General features: G+C 45.0%; 1 protein-coding gene across 1 annotated transcript in view; it reads left to right on the forward strand.

Annotated features, from left to right (window-relative positions):
- The window catches only part of LOC121291309 (butyrophilin subfamily 3 member A3-like), a 117,407-nt gene that overhangs the window by 72,924 nt on the left and 17,678 nt on the right, over positions 1 to 26,805 (forward strand). Inside the window, exons 9-11 of the mRNA XM_041212381.1 lie at positions 5,546 to 5,665; positions 16,307 to 16,339; positions 25,519 to 25,545. Coding sequence (XP_041068315.1) covers positions 5,546 to 5,665; positions 16,307 to 16,339; positions 25,519 to 25,545 — 180 coding nt within the window. The remainder of the gene's footprint in view (positions 1 to 5,545; positions 5,666 to 16,306; positions 16,340 to 25,518; positions 25,546 to 26,805) is intronic.

The raw sequence follows: 26,805 nt of genomic DNA on the forward strand, positions 1-26,805 counted from the left end.
AGAATTCACAGCGTCAGGGGACAGGCGCACAATTTAAGAGGCTTTGGCTGGCTAAGGACATATTTGAGGCACTTGCCAGACAGAGATGTCAGAAAGTGTAGGATTGTTGGTCCTACCAGTTCTGGAATACAAATGTAGAAGGAGAGCTCAGATAATTTTTTGGCTTTGCAAATGCCAATGTTTGAGTCCCTACCCTTATAGAGGCAACCATAATAATGATCAGTGAAGTGTGCAGAGACTCCATCTCCAATAGGTTGCTTAGCAAACTTCAGTGTTGGCATTTCTGGGTGTTCCAGAGGACTCCTGCTGAAGTTATAGCAGAAGTCTTCAAGACCAAGTGTGGGTTTTCCACTTCATGGGCTGAATAATACAGGGGGGTAGATGGCATGAGCCCCGGAAATAACATCAGCATGGAGCTGACTTGCTCCACGATGACCCACCCTGCAGCCATAAAGCGCTGCGGAGCAGACTAACAAGGGCTGAATTGGACTTATGCCACTCATTCTGCTCCACACTCTGGAGCTGCCGGCCAATCAGATTGGCAAGCAGCTCCATCTGTTCCAGCAGCACCAGGAAGGTGTCAATGGCAGCTACAGGGGCTGCAGGAAAAGAAAAGTCTCAAAGCTCATGGATCCCCAGAGCAAGTAAGTGCACAGTCTTGGGCTGGAAGGATTTGGGTAGATTAAGGAGAGGTGTGGGGTTAGGGGGCAGGGGGTGAGTTTAAGGGAGTGGGTAGGAAGAAAGGTGGGGTTCAACCTAAGGGGAACCGTCCCATAATCAGCAAAGGGCAGCCCACTGAGGGACCAAACCCCTCCCTTCAGGCCTTCTTTTATATACTTGTTCATGGGATGTGGGAGTTGCTGGCTAAGCCAGCATTTATTGCCCATCCCTAGTCTCCCTTGTGGTGGTGAGCTGCCTTCTTGAACCACTGTAGTCCATTTAGTGTAGGTACACCAACAGTGCTGATGGGAAGGGAGTTCCAGGATTTTGACCCATTGACAGTGAAGGAACAGCAATATATTTCCAAGTCAGGATGGTGAGTGGCTTGGAGGGGAAATTCCAGATGGTGGTGTTCCCATGTGCCTGCTGCCCTTGTCCTTCTAGATGGTAACGGTTGTGGGTTTGGAACGCGCTGTCTTAGGAGTCTTGGTGAGTTCCTGCAGAGCATCTTGTAGATGGTATACACTGCTGTAAGATCTGGGGTTCTCTCCAATCTCAATTGTAATTCTCAAGTCAATTACAAATAACAGAATGAGTTGGGAAAGTGATCTAAAGGACCCTGCAGTTCCTGACCAGCTGCAGACCACTCCGGGTACAATTGTGTCACAAGTTTCACAGAAGTTATTAAGTTAATTGTAATAAGTACAAAATTACAATACTCAACAAAGACAGTGAATTAGTCTGTTCACTCTGGAACACCGGATGTCAATTTCAGTTTGACTGCTGAGCTGTCTCTTGTTCTATTGACCAAGGTCTATTTTCTTTCCTCAAACTTAATTTTCTGTTGTGCGGCCTAGCCACTGCAAGATGTGGCTTATTAAGCCTTGCTAGCAACTACCTCTATGCATGATCAGTGGTATCCTTTTGTTCTGATTGACCTAAACAGCACATAATCAGTTCCTGATTGGTTAAATGGTGTGTGATCAATGTCTGATTTGTCTCTTAAGGGTGATGGTTATCTATTGATATCACTTCCTGTTGTCCCCTGACTGGCCCTCTAAGGTGCCAATTATTCATGGGACTGTTTCCCCCCCCCCCCCCCCCCACCCCACACCCTTCCCTTTTATAGTCGTTCTTGTCATTTTGTTAAATTTTATGACTTTCATCTAAGATAATGGGAGCCTAAGGATCATTTAGATGTCTGCTTATTTGAGATAAGGGAGCATGTAATGTCTGGTAACACCGGACTCATCGTTCCAGATGGCAAATTGATCAACAGGGTATCTGTATTGCATGTCCTGTATAATCTCATTAAAACAGGTGATTATCAGTGCATTTTAGTTGAGAGAACAGCTCTGCTATTGTATGTTTTTGTTGTATCTACAACAAGTCAATTAAAAATACAGGATGGTGCATAGCCTTACAAAGATTTAAAAGTTACAGAAATTACACAAAGTCTATATAAAATATATATAAAATCAGTGCTTGAAAATGATTGGTGTGCTAAAGTTAAGGTAGCAAGATTCACTTAAAAATATATGACACATTGCTAAGTAATAAAAGTTGAGAACCACTTAGCTACAAAGACTAATTACAGAACTTAATTCTAAACTTACAGAATTAAAGATGAAGGAAAGTGACTGCTTCTTCTTTTAAATATCACAAGTTAAACTAAACTAATTTAAGACACAAGTCTGAATGTTTTAACATCTATTTTACTTTGCACAATGGCCCTTTAAATCTAGGGAATACAAACTGATGAGTTTTAATTGCTAGGGTGTTTGATGGTCTCAGACCAGAACTGTTCAACCTTGACATCTTGCTTCACTGCCTTGGGGTCGCCTGTCATGTAGAGAGAGATTCTAGCAAAGACCAAGTCATGTGATGTGCTAATGTCCCACAATTCAGCATGATATCATATTGGGTTAAGATACTTCCGTTACTTGGTAACTACACATAAACTAAAACTATTAAAATTATTCAACATGGACTTCCCTACACTGCTGCCACTGTTTGATGGTGGTGGAGGGAGTGAATGTTTGTGGAAGGGGTGCCATTCAAGTGGGCTGCTTTGACCTGGATGGTGTCAAGCTTCATGAGCGTTGTTGGAGCTGCACTCATCCAGGCATGTCAAGAGTATTCCATCGCACTCCTTGTAGATGGTGGCAGGTTTTGGAACTGTCAGGAGGTGAGTTATTCACCACAGGATTCCTAGCCTCTGACCTGCTCTTGCTGCCACAGAATTTATATGGCTAGTCCAGTTCAGTTTCTGTTACTTGTAACCCCCAGGATGTTGATAATGGGGATTCAGCAATGGAAATGCAATTGAATGTCAAAGGGTGATGGTTAGATCTCTCTTGTTAGAGATGGTTATTGCCTGGCACTTGTGTGGTGCAAATGTTACTTGCCATTTGTCAGCCCAAGCCTGGATATTGTCCAGATCTTGCTGTCTTTGGACGTGGACTGCTTTAGTATCTGAGGAGTTGTGAATGGTGCTGAGCATTGTGCAATCATCAGAAAATATCCCCACCTCTGACCTTATGATAGAAGGAAGGTCATTGATGAAGCAGTTGAAAATGATTGGGCCTAGGAAACTACCCTGAGGAACTCCTGCAGTGATGTCCTGGAGCTGAGATGATTGACCTCCAACAACCACAACATTCTCCATCGTGCTAGGTATGGCTCCAAGCAGCAGATAGGCATCCCCCTGATTTCCATGGGCTCCTTGATGCCACACTCGGTCAAGTGCTGCCTTGATGTCAAGCCTTCATTCTCGCCTCACCTCCGCAGTTCAGCCCCTTTGTCCATGTTTGAACCAAGGCTGTAATGAGGTCAGGAGCTGAGTGGCCTTGGCGGATCCCAAAATGAGCGTCAGTGAGCAGATTATTGCTAAGCAAGTGCCGCTTGATAGCACTGTTGATTACTACTTCCATCACTTTACTGATGATCGAGAGTAGGCTGATGGGACACTAATTGCCTTTGTTACATTTGTCGTATTTTTATGTATAAGACACACCCGGGCAATTTTCCACATAGTCAGGTAGATGCCAATGTTGTAGCTGTACTGGAACAGCTTGGCTAGGCATGCAGCAAGTTCTGGAGCAGAATCTTCAGTACTATTGCTGGAATACTGTCAGGGTACATGGCCTTTGCCGTATCCAGTGCCTTCAGCCATTTCTTAATATCACATGGAGTGAATTGAACTGGTTGAAGACTGTCTCACTACTACTTGCTAGAGTTTAGAAGGATGAGAGGAGATCTAATTTAGGTATATAAGGTGCTAAGGGGGATGGACAAAGTAGACGTGGAGCGGAAGTTTCCCCTTATGGGGCATTCTAGAATGATAGGCCATAGTTTTAAGCTAAGGGGTGGTAGATTTAAATTAGAGATGAGGAGGAATTACTTTTCTCAAAGGGTCGTGAATCTGTGGAATTCACTACCTCAGATGGCAGTGGATGCCAGGATGCTGAATAAATTTAAGGAAGAGATAGACAGATTTTTAATTAATAACAGGTTGAAGGTTATGGGGAGAGGGCGGGAAATTGAAGTTGAGGCCGAAATGAGATCAGCCATGATCGTACTGAATGCCGGGGCAGGCTCAAAGGGCTGAATTGCCTGCTCCTGCTCCTAGTTCTTATGTTCTTATGACATCTGTGATGCTGGGGACCTCCTCCGAAGGAGGCAGAGGTGGATCATCCAACCAGCACTTCTGGTTGAAGATTGTTGGAAATGCTTCAGCCTTGTCTTTTGCACTGATGTGCTGGGCTCCCCACTCCATGAGGATGGGGATATTTGTGGAGGTTGTTTAATTGTCCATTCATGACTGGAAGTGGCAGGACTGGAGAGTTTAGCTCTGATCCGTTGGTTGTGGGATCACTTAGCTATGTGTATCACAAGCTGCTTCCACTGTTTGGCATGCTAGTAGACCTCATTTTTAGGTATGCATGGTGCTGCTCCTGACATGCCCTCCTGCACTCTTCATTGAACCAGGGTTGATCCCCTGGCTTGGTGATGATGGTAGAGTGGGGGATATTCTGGGTCATGAGGTTCAGGTTCGGGTACAATTCTGCTGCTGCTGATGGCCCACAGTGCCTCATGTATGCCCAGTCTTGAGTAACTAAATCTGTTTGAAATCTATCCCATTTAGCATGGTGATAGTGCCACACATTACATTGGAGGGTATCCTCAATCTGAAGATGGGACTTCGTCTGCACAAAGAATGTGTGGTGGTCACTTCTACCAATACTGTCCTGGACAGATATATCTGCAACAGCCAGATTGGTGAGGATGAGGTCAAGTATGTTTTTCCCTCTTGTTGGTTCCCTCACCACCTGCCTCAGACCCATTCTAGCAGCTATGTCCTTTAGGAATCTGCCACCACAGTCTATTGTGGTGGGGCTACCGAGCCACTCTTGGTGATGGACATTGAAGTCCCCCACCCAGAGTACATTCTGCACCCTTGCCATCCATTAAGCATTTGATTTAAAATTTGGGCTTTCTGCTCCTGCCTGCCTCCCATACCAAATGTTGTATGCCTTGGGCAGCGTATTATCAGGGTCAATTGGTTTGAAAACAAGTCTAACTGACCCTTGATTATTTATTTAAAACTGAAGGGTGAGCTGACAATTTCAGTGCATGCCTGCCCTGCCCCCCCCTCCCTGTATTATGGGGGAGAGCTCAGGCAGGGGTGGGAAGCTGGTAAGATGGGCGCCCACCCTATTTTACGCGCCCCCTCCCGCAACTCCAGCTGGAAACACGCCTGCTGGGAGCACATAAAATTCAGCCCCATGAACTTTTACTAATATTGAATATTCTAAAAGAATGATTCCCATGGTTTATGGTGTAGAAACTATCATTATCTAATTCATTGCTGTTTACTTTACAGATGATATGTTTCCTGCTGACCTTGGCTGGTTCGTGCCATTGCTGGTGAACCTCTGTTGTCTAATTGTAGCCGTTCCTGCTGTAATTTTTTGGATTGTGAAAAATCATCGCCACATTAAAGGTACATTCTCAGAGTAACAAAGACAAAATGCAATATAGATACAGGCCTGGAAATCATATCGGTGTTCTCCCAGTCTTCATCAAAGTTAAGTTGGGAGATAAGAACAACCCTTTGGAATTTCAGGACCACAGGATTACACAGGTTTTATGATCCTTGTCCAGACTCCCAAGTTCTTGGTGAGATCTGGTTAGGGACCAATAATGTTTTGTTTAAAGTAGACAAAATTTGAGATTCAAGACACTTACTAAGTGAATAAAGCCACAAGATTACATGGGCTTTGAACAAACTAAATATAAACTTTACTATACACGGTCAGAAAGTTAAAGCAATTTACAATATTTCTCTTATGCTGTAACATTCATGAGGTACATATGAACTAATGGGTGAACTGTGGTTGAACACACCATGCTGTCCAATAAATGCCAACTGTGACCAAAACAGATTCCATGGATTTTCAACAACTCGCCCAGTAGGCCTTCTCACTGGGCTCCCGCCTGCTCCGACGTCTCGGTAATTTTACAGCTGGATGGGCGAGGCCTAGGCCAGCCGGCCCATCATTGTCCCAACTGAGACCCTTAAATGGCCATAAGTGACTTCAATTTTCAGGCTGGTGGGAGGAGTTCAGGGGCAGGGGGAAGCCCAAAATGTGACCATTTCCCAGCCTCAGACTGGAAGTGATGGAGTGGTGAGGGGTGCTGTGTTGGTCCCCATCAGTAGCTTCTTGTTAACATCGGGCTCTCCCCCACCACCTCATAAGACTGATGTTCTCTCCCTCACTGACCTCTCCACAAACACCCCCACCCTCCTTTCTGCCCATCTGCCTTAGGCCTCATCTCTTTGGGGCCCTGCGACCCCAAAACTTACCTGTTCCTGTAATCCTTGGATTTAGGGTCATGCCCACTACAGTTTCTGGCGCTGTAGGGACTAGAGAGCTGCTGGCTAATCGGATTGGCCGACAGCTCTCTGAGCTGGGACTTCCTCTGAGCGAGTGGCGGAAGTCCCACCTCCAGCCAGTTAATGCTTTTTGGCCCGTGAGCGAACCAATCTCACTGAAATCTTATCTCTCTGCTGAGGCTTTCCAATCCTCACATTGGAGATCTCACCTTGGAATTCTCTCCAAAAGTCGCTCCAACTCAGAAGGCATCAATATCGGCCCACTTTGCAGGGTTTTAATCTCATCTCCTGAGATTCTGTTCCTGGATTCCCAAGTCTATACTCAAGCACCAAATTACAGGTACAACTTTCATATTTTGCGTTTCCCCCTACCACTGAACTCCTTCCACCAGCCTGAAAATTGAGGTCACTTGTGGCCATTTCAGGGCCTCAACTGGGACAATGATGGGCCGGCCAGCCTAGGCCTCGCGAAGCAGAACACTATTGCTCCAAAGTGTTACCTTTGCCCCAATGGCCCACAGCTGGAGTCATCAATCTTCAACTGTCTTCTCGGGTCTTCAGGGCTTCTCTTGCGCCCTCTTCAATTATGGGACTTCTCCCAAGACCACATCACTTGAAGTCTGCTACTTGCAGCCCTTTCTCTAATTGGAGCCTCTTTCTCTGCTTCTCTCTTTTTTTTCCCTCAATTTAGTTGGGACCTGTCTCTGTTCCCTGTCCTTGTCCCTTACCTGGGACTTCCTTTTGGGACCTCTCCCTGTTCCTTCTTGTTCCTTCTTCCCTTTTTTGGGACCTCCCTCTGTCCCCTCTCCCTGCACCATGCTTGGGACACTTGACTTCTGATTAAATCTCACTGGCTAGAATTTTTCCCATCCTATTGGGATGGACATGTTCAGTGGCAAGATTGGAAAATCTCGCGAGAAGGGCCTAGGTACATTTCTCAGCGATGAGAATCCAGGAAGCTATTGTGTCCCGTCCCCACCCAACCCCCAGCCCCATCCCCCAACATCAATGGCTGGCTGTGTATCCTGTCATCGAACATTGGGAACTTAATTTGAATATATTTGCATATCATTATTATGGCCACATGCTGGAATTGTGCCCCCCCCCCAAACATCCCACATGATTTTAGAACTGCGTGATTTAGAACTGCCTTTAAATGGCATGCACCTAGTGACCTGAATTTTGAGGAGAACTCAGAGGTGAATGCACACAACTTAGCACAGCACTTGCAAGGATCCCAATGCAAGGAAATGGATCTGCGGATTTGGGCAGGGGTGTGTTCACAGGCAAGGCTTCTTCGTGGCTGGCTTGTGGTGCATAGGATAGGTCAACAGTGCTGGAGAGAAGGGAACCTTGGGGCAAGGGTAACAATGCTGGGGAGAATGGAATGGCCGAGCAAGGGCTACAGTGCTGGAGAGAAGGGAGAGAAGGGCTACAGTGCAAGGGAAGGGACATGGCAGCACAGAATTGGGGGGGCGGGGGGTTTGGGGGGGGGTTGCGGGTCGGGAGGGAAGAAAATGACCAGGCAAATGGAAAAACATGTCAAAGATTAGCACTCTTCCACAGCTGAGACTGTTTAGCTAGAGCTCAATTGACATGCTTGGAGTCAGGTTAGTCAAACAAATGTGCCCAGTCAAGCAGCACTAATTCCTGAGAGTGCCAATGATTGCTTCTCTACTTTTAACCACTCATGCACAGACTTCAAAATTGAATCAGTGCTCTGGTGCTGCAGAACCACTGGGTGACTGGGCAAGCTTGAGGATCCCCTTGGGAAACGTGACTATTGAACACTGACGGAGGGGTGCGCTCCTAGTCCCTTGCATTTTGTTTAAGTAGACATTGAAAAGTCATCCTCATGATCCAAGCAAACCATGGAGTGAGATTAGGACAATGCCTGTGCCTGAGGTAAGAGTTCAGGATGCAGTCGAGAGGCCAAAGCTGTCGCCACTTGCTCATGTGGTATGGGGCGGCGATGAGCGGGGTTTTGCTTAGTCATGCGTACTAAATACTGGGCATCCATTTGGTGGCCAGGACTCTCCGGCTTGTTTAAAGAGGCCTTTAGAGGCAGCCGCAGGCAATGAAATGACCGAGAGAGGTTCTTAGGAGACAATTGCTGACCCTTGTGTCTCTCTCTTTGACACTGCAGTGAGCAGACCTCTGCAATTCAGAGGATTATCCTCAGAGAGTTGTCGTTCATAGGCGCCTCACTAGACCCAGGATGTATAGATGGCGTATGTGCTACCGCAGATGAGTGAGAACCAGTGCTGGCAACAACTGCGTATGTCAGGGGAACTGGTCATTCACATATGTCATCTCCTGCAGGATTTGGCACCATGGGGACTCAGAGGGCATCCACTGATAGTGGCAGTGAAGGTGACCACCATGCTCAATTTCTACAGCAGTGGCTCCTTCCAGGGCTTCACTGGGGACCTGTGTGGGATCTCACAAGCCTCCACGCATAAATGCATCCAAGAGGTCATGGATGCCATCTTTATCAAAGCATACAACTTTGTCAACTTTGACAGAAATCAGGCGAGCCAGGAAGCAAGAGCGTTAGGATTTGCTGAGATTTCTGGAGTCCCACAGGTGCAGGGTGCCATCGATTGCACTCTTAAATCTCCCTGGCAACAATCAGTGCAGTATTATGGGGAAGTGATGGTGTAGTGGTATTGTTGCTGGGCTAGTAATCCAGAGACTCAGGGTAATGCTCTTCAAATCCCACCACAGCAGATAGTGGAATTTGAATTTGACAAAAATCTGGAATTAAAAGTCTAATAATGACCATGAAACCATTGCTGATTTTTATAAAAACCCATCTGTTTCACTGATGCCTCTTAGGGAAGAAAATCTTCCATCCTTACCTGGTCTGGTCTACATGTGGCTCCAGACCCACAGCAATGTGGTTGGCTCTTAAATGCCCTCTGAACAAGAGCAATTAAGGATGGGTAATAAATGCTGGTTGAGCCAGTGATGCCCGCATCCCATGAATGAATTTTTTAAGAAGTATGTGAGCCACAAAAGCTTCCACTCTCTCAATAGCATGCCTGCAATCACAACAAATGGATCATGCTTGTTTGTGCAAGTTACCCCGGAAGTGTCCATGACTTGTACATCCTCAGCAGGTCTCAGACATCTTCCAGGGACAACACAAGCTGCAAGGTTGGCTCCTCGGGGACAAGGGCTACAGCAAAGGACGCGGCTGAAGACAACAGTGTCAGACTTCTGCTGAAAAAAGGTACAACAGGTCTCATGCTGCAACCCAGACTTTGGTTATCATAGGGATCCTGAAAATGAGGCTTCAGTGCCTCGACAAATTTGGTGGTACACTCCAGTACACCCCTCAGAGGGTGTCATGTGCCATTGTGGCTTGCTGCCTACTACACAACCTGGCGATGCAAAGTGGGGAGCACCTGGATAATGAGGAGATGGAAGAGCTGCACGAGACCTCTGATGAGGAGGAAATCAAAGGGATGAGGGTAATGAGGTCCTGAAAGGCAAGGATGCAGGCAATAAGGCCATTGCACTGGACAGACGAGGCAGGCGCACTTGTCACATGATTCCAGGAGGATGATGATGAGATGCAGTGGGGACACTCCTGAGATCTTCGTATTGCACCTTGCAAAGTCAGACACCCGTCTGGCTGAGGGCAGCACACATACGTGCTATGAAGAGGCTCATATCATCGAGACACTGCTGAGAAACAGTGTCTTTAACAGCTCTTGATCCTTTGGCAGGCTTAATCACCTGTTCTCTACTGCACCACATGTTCACCTGTCAAGAATGCTGACAAGATGGTTGAGGGGGTTGGGGGCCAGCCCTGCCTTTAAGGTGCTGAGAGCACACAGAGAGCATTACGGAATCCGGTGATGCTTGGGTGCGAAACCCTTGCAGCAAACACTGATTGGAGAATTACTTTGAAGTCGGGCAATCACTGTGCAGAGAAGGTTGCACACAGCTCAGAGCAGAGGCCCTGGACTGCGACTCTTGCCTTCATCAGAAACCAAGGTTCCACATCTGATTGACAAGAACACTGCTCATCATAACATGGAGCCATAGACAAGGAGATATTCTTGGGAGTGTATTTACAATGGTCAACATTGCATGCAAGTAATTAACATCCATGCCCCCGTTGGGCAATTACATCTTCTTGACCTTTCTAACTCTGCCGCTATGTCCTGCTGCATCCCCAACATCCACAGCAGAAATGGAGATTGGCTGCTATGCCCTTTGTCTGGCAGTCATCCTCTGGAGGGCCAAGACCTGGAGGGCCTGGCCTGCTTTTGGGGTCCTACTGTGTGGCAGTGCCAACCTCCTTGATCTACGAAGCTGGAGCTGCTGGAGTCAGAGGAAGACGGGATTCGGATGGGCTGGACACTCCCGGAGTCACTTGGGTGGATGGCTGTGGGGTGTGCACCTGCTGATCCACCTCCCATGGGTGCCTGAGGAACCCTTGCTGACTCCTTGAGAGGAAGAGGCAGGTGGAGTGAACTCGATGGCCCGTCTCCCCACTGTGTTGACACTGATGGCTGCCAACAAGTGCCTCAGTGATAGAGTTCAGCCCATGCAGCAGTGCAGGACCAATGTCCTGGACCAAGCCTCCATGGTGGCCGCCACCCTGCCAGTTTTGACCTTGCTGCACTGGCATGCTGGTGCTATCACCTCGATCTGAAGGCAGACTAATTCCTCCATCTTGCTTTGCAATCTGAGGAGTGCAGCGGACATCCCTTCCTGATGTTTCTGAGCTTATCTTTGCAGCTCCAGCAATTGAGGTATGACTGAGTCCAGAGGCTCAGCATCTGACTCGGACTTAGCAGATTCCTAGCCTCCAGCTTTCCTCCAAGTGTCATCACCCTCGCATGTCCCTGCCTCTGTCTATTGTAGATCAGACAGTGTGATGTGCTCACCTGATTGTGACCCTGAGGCTACACTAGAAGTAGATCCCACCAAGGTATGAGTCACTGTGATGGTGGAGGGTGTGGATGAACGCTGTGACGGGTCTTCAGTGTCGGTGTCTATGGATTCCTCTTCCGTGATGTCTTCAGGGCTGGAGTCAAGGACCTGGATGTTGTACTGCTGGATCCTCACTTGGTTGAGCACCGCGGACCACACAGTCAACACAGGAATGGTCCATATCCTCGCTGGCCAGTTGAATTGCCCTATTTTCACAGTCTTTCAGGACCTTGAGGTTGGGCAGTCCTCCACCACTTTGGCTTGTACATGGATGGCCTTTAAATATGGTGCCTTGATTACTGAAGCTCTGAGGTCACAGCAGGGTGGGCAAATCAGAGGCCGCACTATCAGCGATCCAATGTAAAATTCATGCCTCTGAATGTTTTAACAACGCTCCACATGATTTGGGGTGAAAATCCACCATTGCCGTTAACAGGTCAAACACTGATTTCTATGCCTGATATCAGTCTTTGCCAACTTCAGGGAAAATTCCACCCACGACGTGAAACTGACTGCCTCACAACTGCAGTTCACTTGAACTGATCTGGCGACCTATCACAAAATCCCAGGAGGGTCATGCCCTTGTTACTAGGCAGGAACAAATGTCACAAGCATTGGAACATCCTGTACTTTAAATATAACAATCTCCACAGACTGCTAACTTACATAGCACATGTGGACATATAAAGAATGGAGAATGGATTTCATCACACCAGTGAAACGTGGAAACATGACTAGGTCTTTTTCAATGCTAAATGTTTTGCGAGGAGTGGTGAGAAGGGCAGATCAGAATTAAGTGAAAAATAGAGGAATAGTTGCAATTTCCAGTCTCTTGCTGGATAGAAAACAATCCTGAAATTTCAGCAACTTTTATTAACCCTTAAACAAAGGTTATCTATTGAACATTTTGCTATTATGTTCCTCTTGTAAATATGCTTAACATTTACTTCGACAAATGTAACACAAGAATAATCCAGAACAACAACAAATGGAGTTCTGTTTCAGTATTTCTCCTGTTGAATTAATTCATTAAATTTTTGTTACGGTTGTCTCTGTATCAAGAAAAATGTCTAAGAAAAAGAAAACCAGATGGGCTACCTGTTAATAGCCTCGGCAATGGACACAACAAAGGCACACCCGGCCCAGTCAACCCTGTAAATTCCTCCTCATTAACAGTTGGGGACTTGTGCCAAAATTAGGAGAACTCTCCCAGAAATTTGTCAAGCAACAGCGTGATATAGTCATACTCACAGAATCATACTTTTCAGCCAAAACCCCACATTCTTTTATCACCATCACTGGGTATTTTTTGTCCTGTGTCTTGTGGGCAGAAGAAAACCCAGCAGAGACAGCAGCAAAGTGATATAGGGTGGGGAGGGAGCCGCCCTGGGATCCCTCAACTGTGAATGTTCAGTGGCAGCTGATAGCCTCCAGTCTATCCCCGAGTACTGTGGGGTAAAATCTATGGGTGAACTGACATTGATGGGACAACTAGAAAAAATGATCAAATAGATGAAAAGCAACAAAACCTGTAGCCCCGATAGTATTCCAGCTGAGGCCTTCAAAGCTGGTAGATGTTTACTTACGTCAAGACTCCATGCACCCTTCTCAACGATTTAGGAGGAAAAAGAATTCCTGCCAACTACAGGAATGTGACATTGTAACTGGCTTCAGGAAGGGAGATAAATCAGGTTGTGAAAACTATCGAGGTGTTTCCTTTTTGTCCATAGCTGGGAAAGCCCTGACATGCATTTTCTTGAATTGCCTACTTCCTAAGGCTGAGGAAATTTTCTCAAATGTGGCTTTAGACTTTCCAGAGGAACTTAAAGACAAATCCAAGAAAAATGTTGAGAACACCACCAGGAACTCTTCATTATCATAATCGGCCAGACCACAGCATTTGACACAGTAAATCACAAAGCTCTCTGGATTGTGCTCCAATGACTTGGATGTCCAAAAGCCTTCATCACAATCTGCAATTGCTTCATGGTGATGTGACTGCAACTGTCTTGCGTAGGAGATCGGAAACAAAAACCTTCAAAATCTGGACTGGGGTCAAACAAAGCCTTGTGGTAGCCCCCATACTATTTATAATCAACCTGACAGTGGTTGTTCATCTGATTAAATATCAACTGCCCTCTTGTGTCTGTATTAAATACCATGTAACTCTTTAACCGCCTAAACTAAATTGACCACCTCAGAAAAACATGATTTACAATGTGTGGATGATTGCGATGTCATCGCCCACTCCGCACCAGTTTTTCAAGAAACTCAATCTCTTCAATTCTGCATGCAAGAAACTCGGCCTGTCTTTGAATATTACCAAAACAAAACTCATACATCAACCCACACCTGACCAGCCAAATATATGCCTCCCATAAATATTGAAGGAGTGACTCTGGAATATGTTGAGCACTTCACATACCTTGGCAGCTCCCATACCTCTCTAAAAAGATCACCAATGATGAGGAGATCCAACACAGGATCAGCTGCATCAGTTCAGCCTTCTACAAACAATGGCAGTGAGTGTTTGACAACAAAGACCTTCGCAAGTCAACAAAAGTCCTAATGTACATAACAGGTCAGTGTTCGCCTTGAAGCTAGTTCTACAAGCATTCAAGTAAAACACCAGCAAAACCAACTTAGATGGGTTGGCCACTGTGTCCAGCTGGTCAAAAACTGTTTCCCTTCCAGGTCCTGTTCCCTCAACTCTCAAATGGCCACTGATACAGGGAGAATGAAGAACAGTTTAAAAGGTGCTCTGAAACTCTCCTTGAAGTGTGGAGGCATTGACTTTAATGACTGGGAGCAGCTTGCTAACAATCATTCAGAATGGTGACAACTGTATTAAAACAATAAAGTTCATCACACTTTGAGTCCCAATGTCTTAATGATGAGGTAGAGCAGCGGCAGAGAAGTAAAGACAAGGAAGCAAATCCTGTACTCCAGATCCCACTGCTTTGTGGAACATCATGCACCATATGCCCAAAGATTTGTGGGTCGAGCATCGACCTGTCCATTCATATGAAGACCCATAGCAGAAACTCGTAACCTTGAGTAGAAATCAACCTTGAATTGAGAGACAGCTGAAAATGACAAAGGTCCCTATTATATTAACTAGTGGCCCATCTCTTTTGTTACTTATTTCATTCTTGATTACAATGTGTATCGTGCAAGGCCATATGCCCTGCTTCGCTTTGATTCTTTGGATATGGAATTTGTCCATAGTCTTTACTTGTAATGATTGATATAGACAATTCATGTGTCACATCTGCCACTTCCTGAAACTCCATAACTTCTATTCACTTATATTTATCTTGTCATGAAGAGATATTAATGTATATAATATTATTGGAAATTATTTTTTAAAATAGAGTTCTAATGGGATCTGTGTCTATGCATGTGTCTGTGTGTGTCTTAATTGGATTAAAACCAGCTAGTCTGGATGCTTTGAAGTACAGTAGTTTTCAGATGTTAATTAAGTAAACGTAAGGCAGGTAGAAGGTAAAATGTAAATTTGCATTTGTTAAAAGAAATCATTCAAGACTGGGTGTAATCTTACACCTAGCTAAAAGATGCCAAAGCAAAGTGTTTATTTTTTTTGGCTTACTAATAAAATTGGGGAGATGAAAGGAAGTTTTTGTTCGAAGAGGTAAAGTTAAAAGCCTACTGATGCAATGGAAAATTTACATTCAAAGAGAAAGATGTGTAAAGGAGAAAGGAGCTTGTGTGTAACGTAAAGCATTTTAAGATCCGACAAGTGTTTGAAGCCTCTGGCCTGTAAGCCTCTAGCTGCAGTCTGCAAGGACTCAGAGCTGAAAGAAACTCATTTTGAATGTGACTGTACAGGGTGTGCTTTGTCAGGTGTCTGTTTAAATCTTTGAGATTTACTGTTGCCTTAATGGGGGTGTAACTGAGAGTCAGATTAATTAGGGGATTTTTGTAGTTATTATAGTAGTGATTTTCTAGGCGTATGTATGTGTTTACAATCTTTCTTGTATTAATAAATGTTTAATTTAGTTTTATAAAAAACACTTGAGACTCAGTGGTCTTACTACCACTGAACTCAAAGCCTGAACCTCAAAACATACAAATTGCAAAAATGGGTTATGACAGTTGTTTCAAGTTTCCCTCTGGGATTTGAACAACTCAGCCTTTACCATCAGCTGTGTCGTAATAATCTTTTCAATGGACCTGCTTGGTGTTTAACATTTACTTCAATTATTTCACCACAGAGAGACAAAGATGTTTTTACCTATAATCTGCTAATTCCCATCTGTTGTCCTCATCTGACTCGTTTGTGATTCCCAGTTCTTATTGCATTTTGTTTCCTGGTGCCTTAATCTTATTTTCAGGATCATTTCCCTCCAATGAATGGCACGCTCCCTATGTTTTCTTTCTGTAAAGGTTTTGATAACAGCTCAGGTATCTTTTTTAAAAAAATAATCTAACCACAATGGCTTGGGTGTGCTATTTTAATTTTCTTATTGCAAAGGTATCCTTTCTTTCCATATCTCTTCAAGAAATTGCAGAAAAGTTCTGTTATTTAAATTTATTCTTCCACCTCCCACTTCATCTTCCCTAGAAATAAACTAATTCCACATTATAGCAACACAGTACGTGGCTTGCAGCATTTAAAAACATAAAGCTAATAGAAGTGGACAAGTGGCATACTGGTAACAAGTGACTTTCATTGAAAAATCATCATATCTATTCAAATTATTTCAGTGAAAATATCTGATCAATCAAATTATATTTTCTAATATTCATCATAATGATTTTGTTGTATCTTTCCAGAGCTAGAACTTCGGAAACCTTTTATAGAATGTGGTAAGAGTTTTATATTAAAATGTTCACAAACTACAAAGAATGTTGGTTTTGGAGTAATTGCAATTTTACTTAAATACGTTTTATCTTTTATGATGAGTTATTTATACATATTGATGGCAAGAACTAATACACTAGTCATTTTGGTTTTAAAACACTCATTCAAACTTATAGTTCATTTTGACCCACAAGTTAAAGGAGTAAAAAAAAAGATGACTCAGTCAAAAAACATGTTCTACTTAATGGAGGTTAGTTTATTTGTACTCACAATTAATGATTTAAAGTGGATACAAGGTTTAAAATGATTACAGAAAATGATTACAGCTTTAACAGGTTGAGAAGGAAGAAAAGAAAAATTTTTAAAAAATCAGTTTGTTTACTCCAATCCCAGCAAATAAATGTTTCAACAATATCTAGCATCAGAATGCTCAAGTGTGTTTCCAACAATTAGCCATACAAACACCTGAAGGGACCAGCTCCTGTTAGTAGTAGATTCTCATTCTGACATCTGTTGGGATCCTGCCTCTTAGAACCATAGAACAGTATAGCACAGAAAAACAGGCCATTTGGCCCTTCTAGTCTGTGCCGAAATATTATTCCGCTAATCCCATTGACCTGCATCCAGTGCATAATCCTTCAGACCTCTCCCATCCATGTATCTATCCAAGTTATTCTTAAAACTTAAGAGTGAGCCCGCATTTACCACGTCAGATGGCAGCTCATTCCACACTCTCACCACTCTCTGAGTGAAGAAGTTCCCCCTAATGTTCCCCCTAAACCTTTCCCCTTTCACCCTAAAGCCATGTCCTCTCGTGTTTATCTCTCCTAATCTAAGTTGAAAGAGCCTACTCACATTTACTCTGTCTATACCCCTCATAATTTTATAAACTTCTATCAAATCTCCCCTCATCCTTCTTCGCTCCAAGGAATAAAGTCCTAACCTGTTTAATCTTTCCCTGTAACTCAACTCCTTAAGACCCGGCAACATCGTAGTAAATCTTCTCTGCAATCTTTCAATCTTACTGATATCCTTTCTATAGTTAGGTGACCAGAACTGCACACAATACTCCAAAGTTGGCCTCACCAATGTCTTATACAACCTCACCATAACATCCCAACTCCTATACTCAATACTTTGATTTATGAAGGCCAGTATGCCAAAAGCTTTCTTTACAACCCTGTCTACCTGTGACACCACTTTCAGAGAATTATGTATCTGAACTCCCAGATCCCTTTGTTACTCCATACTCCTCAGTGCCCTACCATTTACTGCAGTGAAGTTCTACAATGTCTGTTATCAACCAATTATATCATTTTTCTTGGTTACTATGTTTTTAATATCTTTAAGACAATTTTTTTTTTGCAAAAATATACTTTATTCTTAAATCTTCAAAAACATTTGAAAATCACCATTACAAAAATACAATCAGGTTCAACTTTTACAACATGAATCACACAAGGTGTATCAGTACAAACAATGAATATTACAATCATTGGCAGACATTCATTTTAAGCTGTACAGCCTGAGGGGCTCTTTACAGTTCCCAGCCCCTCAGTGCACTGTGGCAGAAAGGTCTTAGGCAGCGACCCTTCCCTATTGCGCCTTTGTGGCGGCTGCCCCAAGCTTAACTGTGTCCCTGAGCACCTAGTCCTGGACCTTGGAATGTGCCAGTCTGCAACACTCGGTCGGGGACAACTCTTTGCGCTGGAAAACCAACAAGTTTCGGGCAGACCAAAAATCGTCTTTCACGTAGTTGATGATCCTCCAGCTGCAGTTGATGTTTGTCTCGGTGTGTGTCCCTGGGAACAGCCCGTAGAGCACAGAGTCCTGTATCACAGAACTGCTCGGGGCGAACCTCGACAGCAACCACTGCATCTCTCTCCACACCTGCTTCGCAAAGACATAATCTACAAGGAGGTGAACAATGGTCTCTTCCCCACCACAGCCACCTCGAGGGCAACGTGCAGAGGGGGTGAGACTCCTGGCATGTAGGAAGGATCTTACAGGGAGGGCCTTTCTCACCTCCAGCCAAGCTACGTCTTGGTGCTTGTTGGAAAGTTCTGGCGATGAGGCATTCTGCCAAATGACTTTGTCAGTCTGCTCAGGGAACCATCCCACAGGATCCACCCTCTCCTTTTCCCTCAGGGCCTTTAAGACGTTACGTGCCGACCACTGCCTGACGGACTTGTGGTCAAAGGTGTTTCTCTGCATAAATTTTCCCACGAGGGACAGGTGGTACGGCACGGTCCAACTACCTGGAGCGTTCCGCAGCATCGTGGCCAGACCCATCCTTCGCAACACCGGGGACAGGTAGAACCTCAGCATGTGGTGACACTTGGTGTTTGCATACTGAGGGTCTACGCACCGCTTGATGCAGCCACACACAAAGGTGGCCATCAGTATGAAGGTGATGTTGGGCACTTTTTGTCCCCCTTTATCTAGAGGCTAGTACATCGTGTCCCTGCGGACACGATCCATTTTCGACCTCCAGATAAAGCGGAAGATGGCTCGGGTGATCGCCACCACACAGGAGTGTGGAATGGGCCAGACCTGCGCCACGTACAGCAACAGTGAGAGTGCCTCACACCTGATGACCAGGTTCTTAGCCGCAATGGAGAGGGAGCGTCGCTCCCACATGCCCAGTTTCCTTTTCACCATAGACACTCGCTCCTTCCAGTTTCTAACCCGTGCCCTGGTCCCTCCGAACCATATCCCCAGCACCTTCAGGCCATCAGCCCTGACAGTGAAGGGGACAAAGGGGTCAGCCCAGTTCCCAAAGAACATGGCCTCACTCTTCCCACGATTTACCTTGGCTCCTGATGCCAGTTCGAACTGGTCGCAGATGTGGATCAGTCTGTGCACCGACAGCGGATCCGAACAGAAGACGGCGACATCGTCCATGTACAGGGACACTTTGACCTGAGTGCCTCCACTACCTGGGATCGTCACTCCTCTTATGCCCAGATCCTTCCTGATGGACTCAGCAAAGGGTTCTATGCAACACACGAAAAGAACAGGCGAGAGAGGGCAGCCCTGCCTGACTCCAGATTTAATAGGAAAGCTATCTGATTCCCACCCATTGATCGAGACTGCACTACTGATGTTAGTGTAGAGCAGTTTGATCCAATTGCGAATTCCCTCCCCAAACCCTATTTTGGAGAGCACATCCACCATGTAGGTGTGCGATATTCTGTCAAAGGCCTTCTCCTGATCCAGGCTGATGAGGCAGGTATCCACACCCCTGTCCTGCACATAGGCAATCGTATCCCTGAGCAGCGCGAGGCTGTCAGAGATCTTCCTGCCCAGCACAGTGCAGGTCTGGTCAGGGTGAATCACCAATTCCAGAGCGGATTTGACCCGATTAACGATGACCTTGGACAGAATCTTATAGTCCACATTCAACAGTGAAATGGGTCGCCAATTTCCAATTTCCTCCCTTTCCTCCGTGTGCTTGTAGATGAGGGTGATAATGCCTTTCCTCATGGATTCTGACATACTGCCGGCCAGGAGCATACTCTCGTACACTTCTAGCAGGTCTGGGCCGATCCAGTCCCACAGAGCCGAATACAACTCTGCCGGCAAGCCATCGCTTCCAGGAGCCTTACTCTTCTCGAAGGACTCAAGGGCCTCAGTCAGTTTGTCAGGAGTTAGAGCTTTGTCCAGAGTCTCCCGTGTACTGTCGTCTAAGACCTCCGTGATAGAGGACAGGAAGGACTGGGAGGCCGTGTTGTCTGTGGGCTTCACGTCATACAATCCAGCATAAAAGGATTTGCTGATCCTCAAAATGTCGGACTGTGATGACTTTACTGAGCCGTCTTCTTCCTTCAGGCTGCTGATCACAGAGATCTCTCTGTGTACCTTTTGGAAGAAGAAACGTGAGCATGTCTCATCCTGCTCCACGGAGCGGACTCTGGAACGGAAGATGATCTTGGAGGCCTCCGAGGCAAAGAGCGAGGCTTGGTGGCTCTTCACCTCTTGGAGTTCCTCCTTGACATTGACCCCCACTGACTGCAGCCGGAGCAGATTCTGCATGTTTTTCTGGAGTCGGGACATTTCCCTCTGTTCCTTTCTTGCTTTCTGGGTGCCTTTTGAGGATGAAAAACCTCTTGATGTTTCCCTTGATCGCTTCCCACCAGTGTGTCAGTGACTCAAAGTGGGGTTTAATGTTTCTCCAACCTTTGTAATCCCTCTTGAGCTCCTCAATGTTCTCTGGGGTCAGCAGTTTCACATTTAGCTTCCATGCCCCCCTGCCAACCCTCTGGTCTTCCTCTAAGTGACAGTCAGCCGCTTCTTCTGTTGGCGCCGCCCTGACCCTTCTTCGTCCGAAGAGCTGCTGCTCTTGTTATCCGTGTCAGATAGGAGACGCCTCTTGCCTCTTGTCTGGGAAGTGGCTTTGTTTCTTCTTAGCCCCTTCTTCCTTTTGGCTCTCTTCACCAGCTGCCACTCCCCCTGCTGCTTTCCCACTGCTGCCTCCTCCTCCTCCGTTGATTCGCTCTCCTGAGGAGTGGGAGGTTCAGGGGGCAGTGCCGTTGGTTGGCCGTCTGTTGCCCCAATCTTTTCCTCCACCTTGTCTCTCTCTGTGTCCTCCTTTGTCCCGTTGTTCTCCCTGGGTGCCTTGGTAGTTGGAGTGACACGAGGCATTTCTTCTGCTTCCCCCTCGTTGGCTTTGGCTGCCTGTGCATAAGTACAGCAACGTTTAGGGCAGGTCTTGTAGAGGTGACTTGCCTCGCCACACAGGTTGCAGCACTTATTCTGTCTACAGTCTTTTGTCTGGTGCCCTTCCTGTTTGCAGTTCTTGCAGAGGACGGCGCTGCAGTTGGCTGTCACATGACCAGACTTGCCGCATGAGTGACAAAGTTTGGGTTGCCCGACGTAGACAAGGTACCCACGGCTTCCCCCGATAGCGAATCTGGAAAGGGGGTGGAAGACGGGTCCCTTACCATCGGTCTTGAGCGTTACCTTAACCTGGCGTTTACATGTCCAGATCCCCAAATCATCTCTAACCGCGGTGCAGCTCCCAACCTTATCGAAGTACCTGGTAAGGAAGGTGAGCACGTCAGCGACAGGGACGAAGGGGTTGTATAGATGCACCGTCGCAACCTGTTCTCGTTGCAACGGCAGAGCAAAGAGTGGCTCCGCCATCAGGATCTTCATTTCTGGCAGGTCTTTCTTTTCCTCAAACACCTTTAGGAGTTTGACACAAGCTGCCACTTGCTCGAAAGTCACATCAAAAAATCCAGTGCTGGGGAAATCCTGTAGGCAGGAGATCTCCGCAGCCTTGAAACCACACAGCTTGAATAGGATCCTCTTGGTGAAGAAGGTCCTATCCATTCCTGTTCCTTGCTCGCTGCCCTTCACCATGACTCAGATGGTGTTAGGTACCCCATGGTAAGGAGTTCGACTGGTTATAGCCATTGCTCTTTCCCTGGCAGAAACGCAATGAAGGTCTCTCCCCTGCCAGGTAAGTATCTTTAAGACAATGTATTATTCTGTATGTGCTAATAGAAGCATTTTTTTGAATCACGAGAATCAATACCCGAAAGAATTATCTTAATTCTAGGCATTTTAAATTAAAGTTTGTTTTAAAGATGACTTTATTGACAAAATTATAGCTTAAAAAAAGTCAAAAACATGATGATTCAGAGTTAGGTTTATTTAAATTTTGATTTTTTTTAATTTAGACGTAAATTCAATACACATATTACATTTACTTTTCTATGCAAATTATACATTCTACTGGAGACAGACACTTTCCCTTGCATTTGGTATAGAAATGCGAAATTTTCAGCTTGGGTTTCCCAATAGATTTGTTTTTAGGCAATCCTTTTTGAAAAAACACTCTTCACGTAAAAGGTTGCCGACCCCTGAACCAGGCTCATGTGTGATAAATGATTACTAGAGTGAAACATTGGCTGCCTCAAAGTATATACCAGCAAAGCTAACAAGTTCAAATAAAGGCAAAACACTGCAGATTCCTCCAAATGAAAGGTATGTGGCTATGGGTGCCCATATGGGCCCCAGTTATGCCTGTCTCTTTGTGGGTATGTGGAGCATTCCTTGTTGCAGGCTCCAATCTCTCCTTTGTCTCCACCTATCATTGGCCTTCTATGCAGCTTCACTTGTCTCACCTCCCTTAAACAGTATATATTTCACCACACTTCTACTTCCCTTTAACCCTGAAGAAGAGTCATGTGGATTCGAAACGTTAACTCTGTCTTTCTCTCCACAGATGCTGTCAGACCTGCTGAGCTTTTCCAGCATTTTTTGTTTCTGTCCAACAACTTCAGATTAGGAGAGGAAAGAGAGGAGAGAAATAGTGAAATTAAAGCGTTGATAACAGACTGAGAAAGGACTTGCTTTTACAAAGCTCCTTGTTATTTTCCTGGGACCTCCCCAGGCACCTTACAATCACTGGATTAAGGGCGGGATTTTCCACTCCTGCCCGCTGCCGCGATCTTCTGGTCCCACCGCAAGTCAATGGGTTTCTGTCTGGGGCGCCGCCTCGCCTGCGGCAGGTCCCGCCCACAACGGGGCTGGAAAATCCTGGCCATGATCAGTTAAGCAACTTTTATAATTGCTCATAATGGCAATTGGTTTTAATTTGTTTGTAATGGAGAGCTTAATATTCATTTTAAAAATAGGGAATGTGGCAATATTTGAATGTTTGTGATAATTAGATTGAAAATTATTTACTAAGTTCCTTTTTATTTTGTAAACCAGTGGAAATCTCTTGTTGAGTCGAAGTTTTAGGATGGTTTCGGCCTGTCTTGTCTGTGCTGACTCTCTGCAAGAGCAATTCTCCACTGTCACTTACCCACCATTTCCCTGTAGCACTGCAAATTTTCCTTCTTCAGATAATGTTCCAATTCTCTTTTGAAAGCCACAATTGAATCTGCCTCCACCACACTCTTAGGCAATGAATTCCAGATCCTAACTGTTCGCCCCATAAAAAAAGTATTTCCTCATATTGCTATTGCTTGTTTAGCCAATCACCTTAAATCGGTGTTCACTAGTATTCAATCCTTCCATCAACAGGAACAATTTCCCCCTATCTACTGTGTCCAGACCCCTCATGATTTTGAACACCTCAAATCAAATCTCCTCTCAATTTTCTCTTCTCCAAGAAGAACAGCCCCAGCTTTTCAAATCTATCTACGTAACTGAAGTCCCTCATCTCTGGAACCATTTTTCTGAATCTTTTCTGCATCACCTCTAATGCTGTCACATCCTTCCTAAGGTGTGATGTCCATAACTGGATGAATTCTCCAGTTGAGGCTTAACCAGCCATTGGCAGCATTCTTTGCTTAAAGCCTATCGGGCTTGGAGGCTGGGGACCTGTGAACAGTGAGAGGGTGTTCCAGATCTTGGAATGGGTGAGAGAAGGGAAATCACAGACCATGGCATCCAGCAGGACTGAGGAGATTTCTGTGTGTTGGGATTAGTCACTGTCTGGTGGCATTAAACATTGCTAGCATCTGCCCATGTGGGAAACAGGGTCTATCAGTCTAATATAGAGGGAGTTTAGGAGAATGATGTTAACAATTGCCATATCCATCATCTTCCCACCTACTGACTGTTTTGTCTTGTTCCTGGGGTATAGTTGAGTTTTGTCAGTGTTTGTCTATTTCCCTAAGGAAACTACTTAAGACTTAATGTTGTAAAAAAAATTATTATTTGTTTACAACTCTATGTACATCTCAGAAGGTTAAACTTCTCCTTCCCTCCAGGTCTTTGTTACTTAATCATGTGACATTGCATCATAGTTACATCAGCATTAGGTACTTCTGATGTTAACCCTTTACTCTACACTAACCTCTCCCTAGCTGCCTGCAACCTTGTTGCACCTACATATAGCTCCCTCCCCAATGATTTTCCCCATCATCAGTGGTTCTTGTCTTCACATATCTGCTCTAAAGCATTTGAGGGTAAATGCTCTGCTTCACATCCAGCAGAGAACCTGGCTTCAAGATAGTTACAATATGATAGTGTTGATTCTCCAACTCATCTGCCCGTGGAGCATTTCTCCCACTGGCAGGGTCGGCTTGGTGAATTTACCTTCTAGTGCAATGCTGGGTGGTTGTTGTATGCAAAAGCTACGTTCAGATTCTCTGGTTGGCGGACTCTGCATTGACTCTGTCTGTTGAACCAGCCATTTTTAATACAAGAGGGCATCCCATAACATTTTCAAAGAAAACTGAACGTCTTTGGTTACAGATTTTACAACAGACTATCCAAAGAAACATTAGAAATGGACAAGACCCACTCCTTGCGTCATCCATATTTTAAGAACTACAGTTACACAACTATTTCTTGCCAATCCCCTTCAGTAAGTTTCCAGTGACAGGTCTATTCTGACAGCATTTTCAATCCAATTCACTAAGATTGGGTCAGCTGAATTCTGAAAAGATTCTGCTACCCACAATACTGACAGATTCTCAAATCCTCAATACTACCAGACACTGACTGCTCCAACACTCGGAAACATCCTCACAAAGTTTTGGGGCTGGCCCTCCAGAGGAGTCATGGACCAGAGTTTGTATTCAGGTAACTAAAGGTCTTACCCATGTGAGTTGGCATGGAAAGTATCGGGGTGGGGGCCATGGGGAGCTGCTGGTGGTGGGGGGTTCAATGAGTTGGCATTGAGTTGACATAGAGAGTACGAGAAGCCATGGGGAATGGCTGTGGGGCAATGAGTTGACATTGCATTGGCATAGAATGTATGAGGGGCAATGGGGAGTAGGTGGGGTAGGTGTGTGGAGTGAGGGCTAGAGGGCCTAACTGCCTTTATTATAAATGGGATAAAGTCTCAAAGAACCAAAGCAGACTTTCTAAACATCCTGCCTCAGCTTTCGTTCATCCTTGTGGCCGCTTAGGATCTGCTTCAAGGATTGGTGGGCCCGACTCCATTCCCCACCAACTCCCCCACTTCCCAGGGGTGTGAATCGCCCAGTCTGGGACCCTTCTTACTGAGGCAGGTCTGAAAATTTCCTGACTCAAGCTACATGCCTTGGTAGTGAAAATCCAGCTCTGAACTTCCAATTTGCAATGAGTAATGCAACAGGAGGTCTATTAAGAGCTATCTGTTAAATTTAAAAATGTCTGTAAAACTCTTCTACAGAACTGTTTATGCATTAAATCACTCAAAGATTGCTCCAGTCTAATTTGTTATTTCTGTTTCCAGAGTGGAAGAGAATTTGTGACTATGAAGGTAAGATCTTAATATTTTAACACACAGGAAAGAAAGAATAAACTCAAAAGCTGACAACTCAAAAAAAATGTGCAAGTGCAAATTCTACAAGAACATAAATACATATGATATGGGAGCAGGAGTGGCTATTTGGCCCCCATAGCCTGCTCTGCCATTCAAACAGATCATGGCTGATCTGATTGTTGCCGTAACTCCACTTTCCTGCCTGACCCCCATAACCGTTGACTCCATCATAGACTAAAAATCTGTCGAACTCAGCCTTGAATATATTCAATCACCCAGCCTCCACTGCTCTCTGGGGTAGAGAATTCCAAAGATTAATGATTCTCTGAGACAAGAAATTTCTCGTTATCCCCATCTTAAATGGCAGACCCTATATTTTTAAACTGTGCCCGCTAGTTCTAGATTGCCCCATGAGGGGAAGCATCCTCTCAGTATCTACCTGACAAGACCCCTTAGAATCTTATATATTTCAGTAATAACCTCTCATTGCTCTAAGCTCCAATGAGTATAGAACCAACCTATAACATTTCCTCATAAGACAATTCGTTCATCCAAGGAATCAACTGAGTGAACCTTCCCCTGACCTGCCTCCACTGCTGAAATAAAAGCCTATAACAACGACCACTGTTTCAGTACAATCAACTAAGCAAAATTCCTTTCTATTACATTGGATTTCAGGATTTTGATATGGTATTTTGGGATCAGATTCAGTATTTCAGTTTGCTTTTCTGTGAAAACACATCCCCACCCCCCCGCCCCCCAACTCCCCACCCCCCCGACCCCCACCACCGCCACATGACATGTAAAACGTATTAGTTACAGTGGGAGGACAGTAGCACTCCTGACCTAACATGATCTTATTCTGACTGAAGCGGCTGCTTTAGCCTATATTCTGTGGCATAGTGGTATTGAATCTCACCATGGCAGGTGGTGCAATTTGAATTCAACAAAAATCTGGAGTTAAATGTCTAATGATGATCATGAAACCATTGCTAATTGTCATAAAAACCCACCTGGTTCACTAATGTCTTTTAGAGAAGGAAATCTGCAGTCCTTACCTGTCCAGCCTACATGTGAGTGCCACAGCAATGTGGTTGACTCTTAAATACCTTCTGAACATGGGCAATTAGGGATTGGTAATAAAATGCTGTCTTAGCCAGAGATGCCCACATCCCATGAATGAATAAAAAAAAGCTGTAGAATTAGAGGAAAAATCCTGGAATAACATAAGAGAGTTGTTTTTGCTGTGGTGGATTT

Source organism: Carcharodon carcharias, chromosome 19 (genome assembly GCF_017639515.1).
Source record: "Carcharodon carcharias isolate sCarCar2 chromosome 19, sCarCar2.pri, whole genome shotgun sequence".
NCBI lineage: Eukaryota > Metazoa > Chordata > Chondrichthyes > Lamniformes > Lamnidae > Carcharodon > Carcharodon carcharias.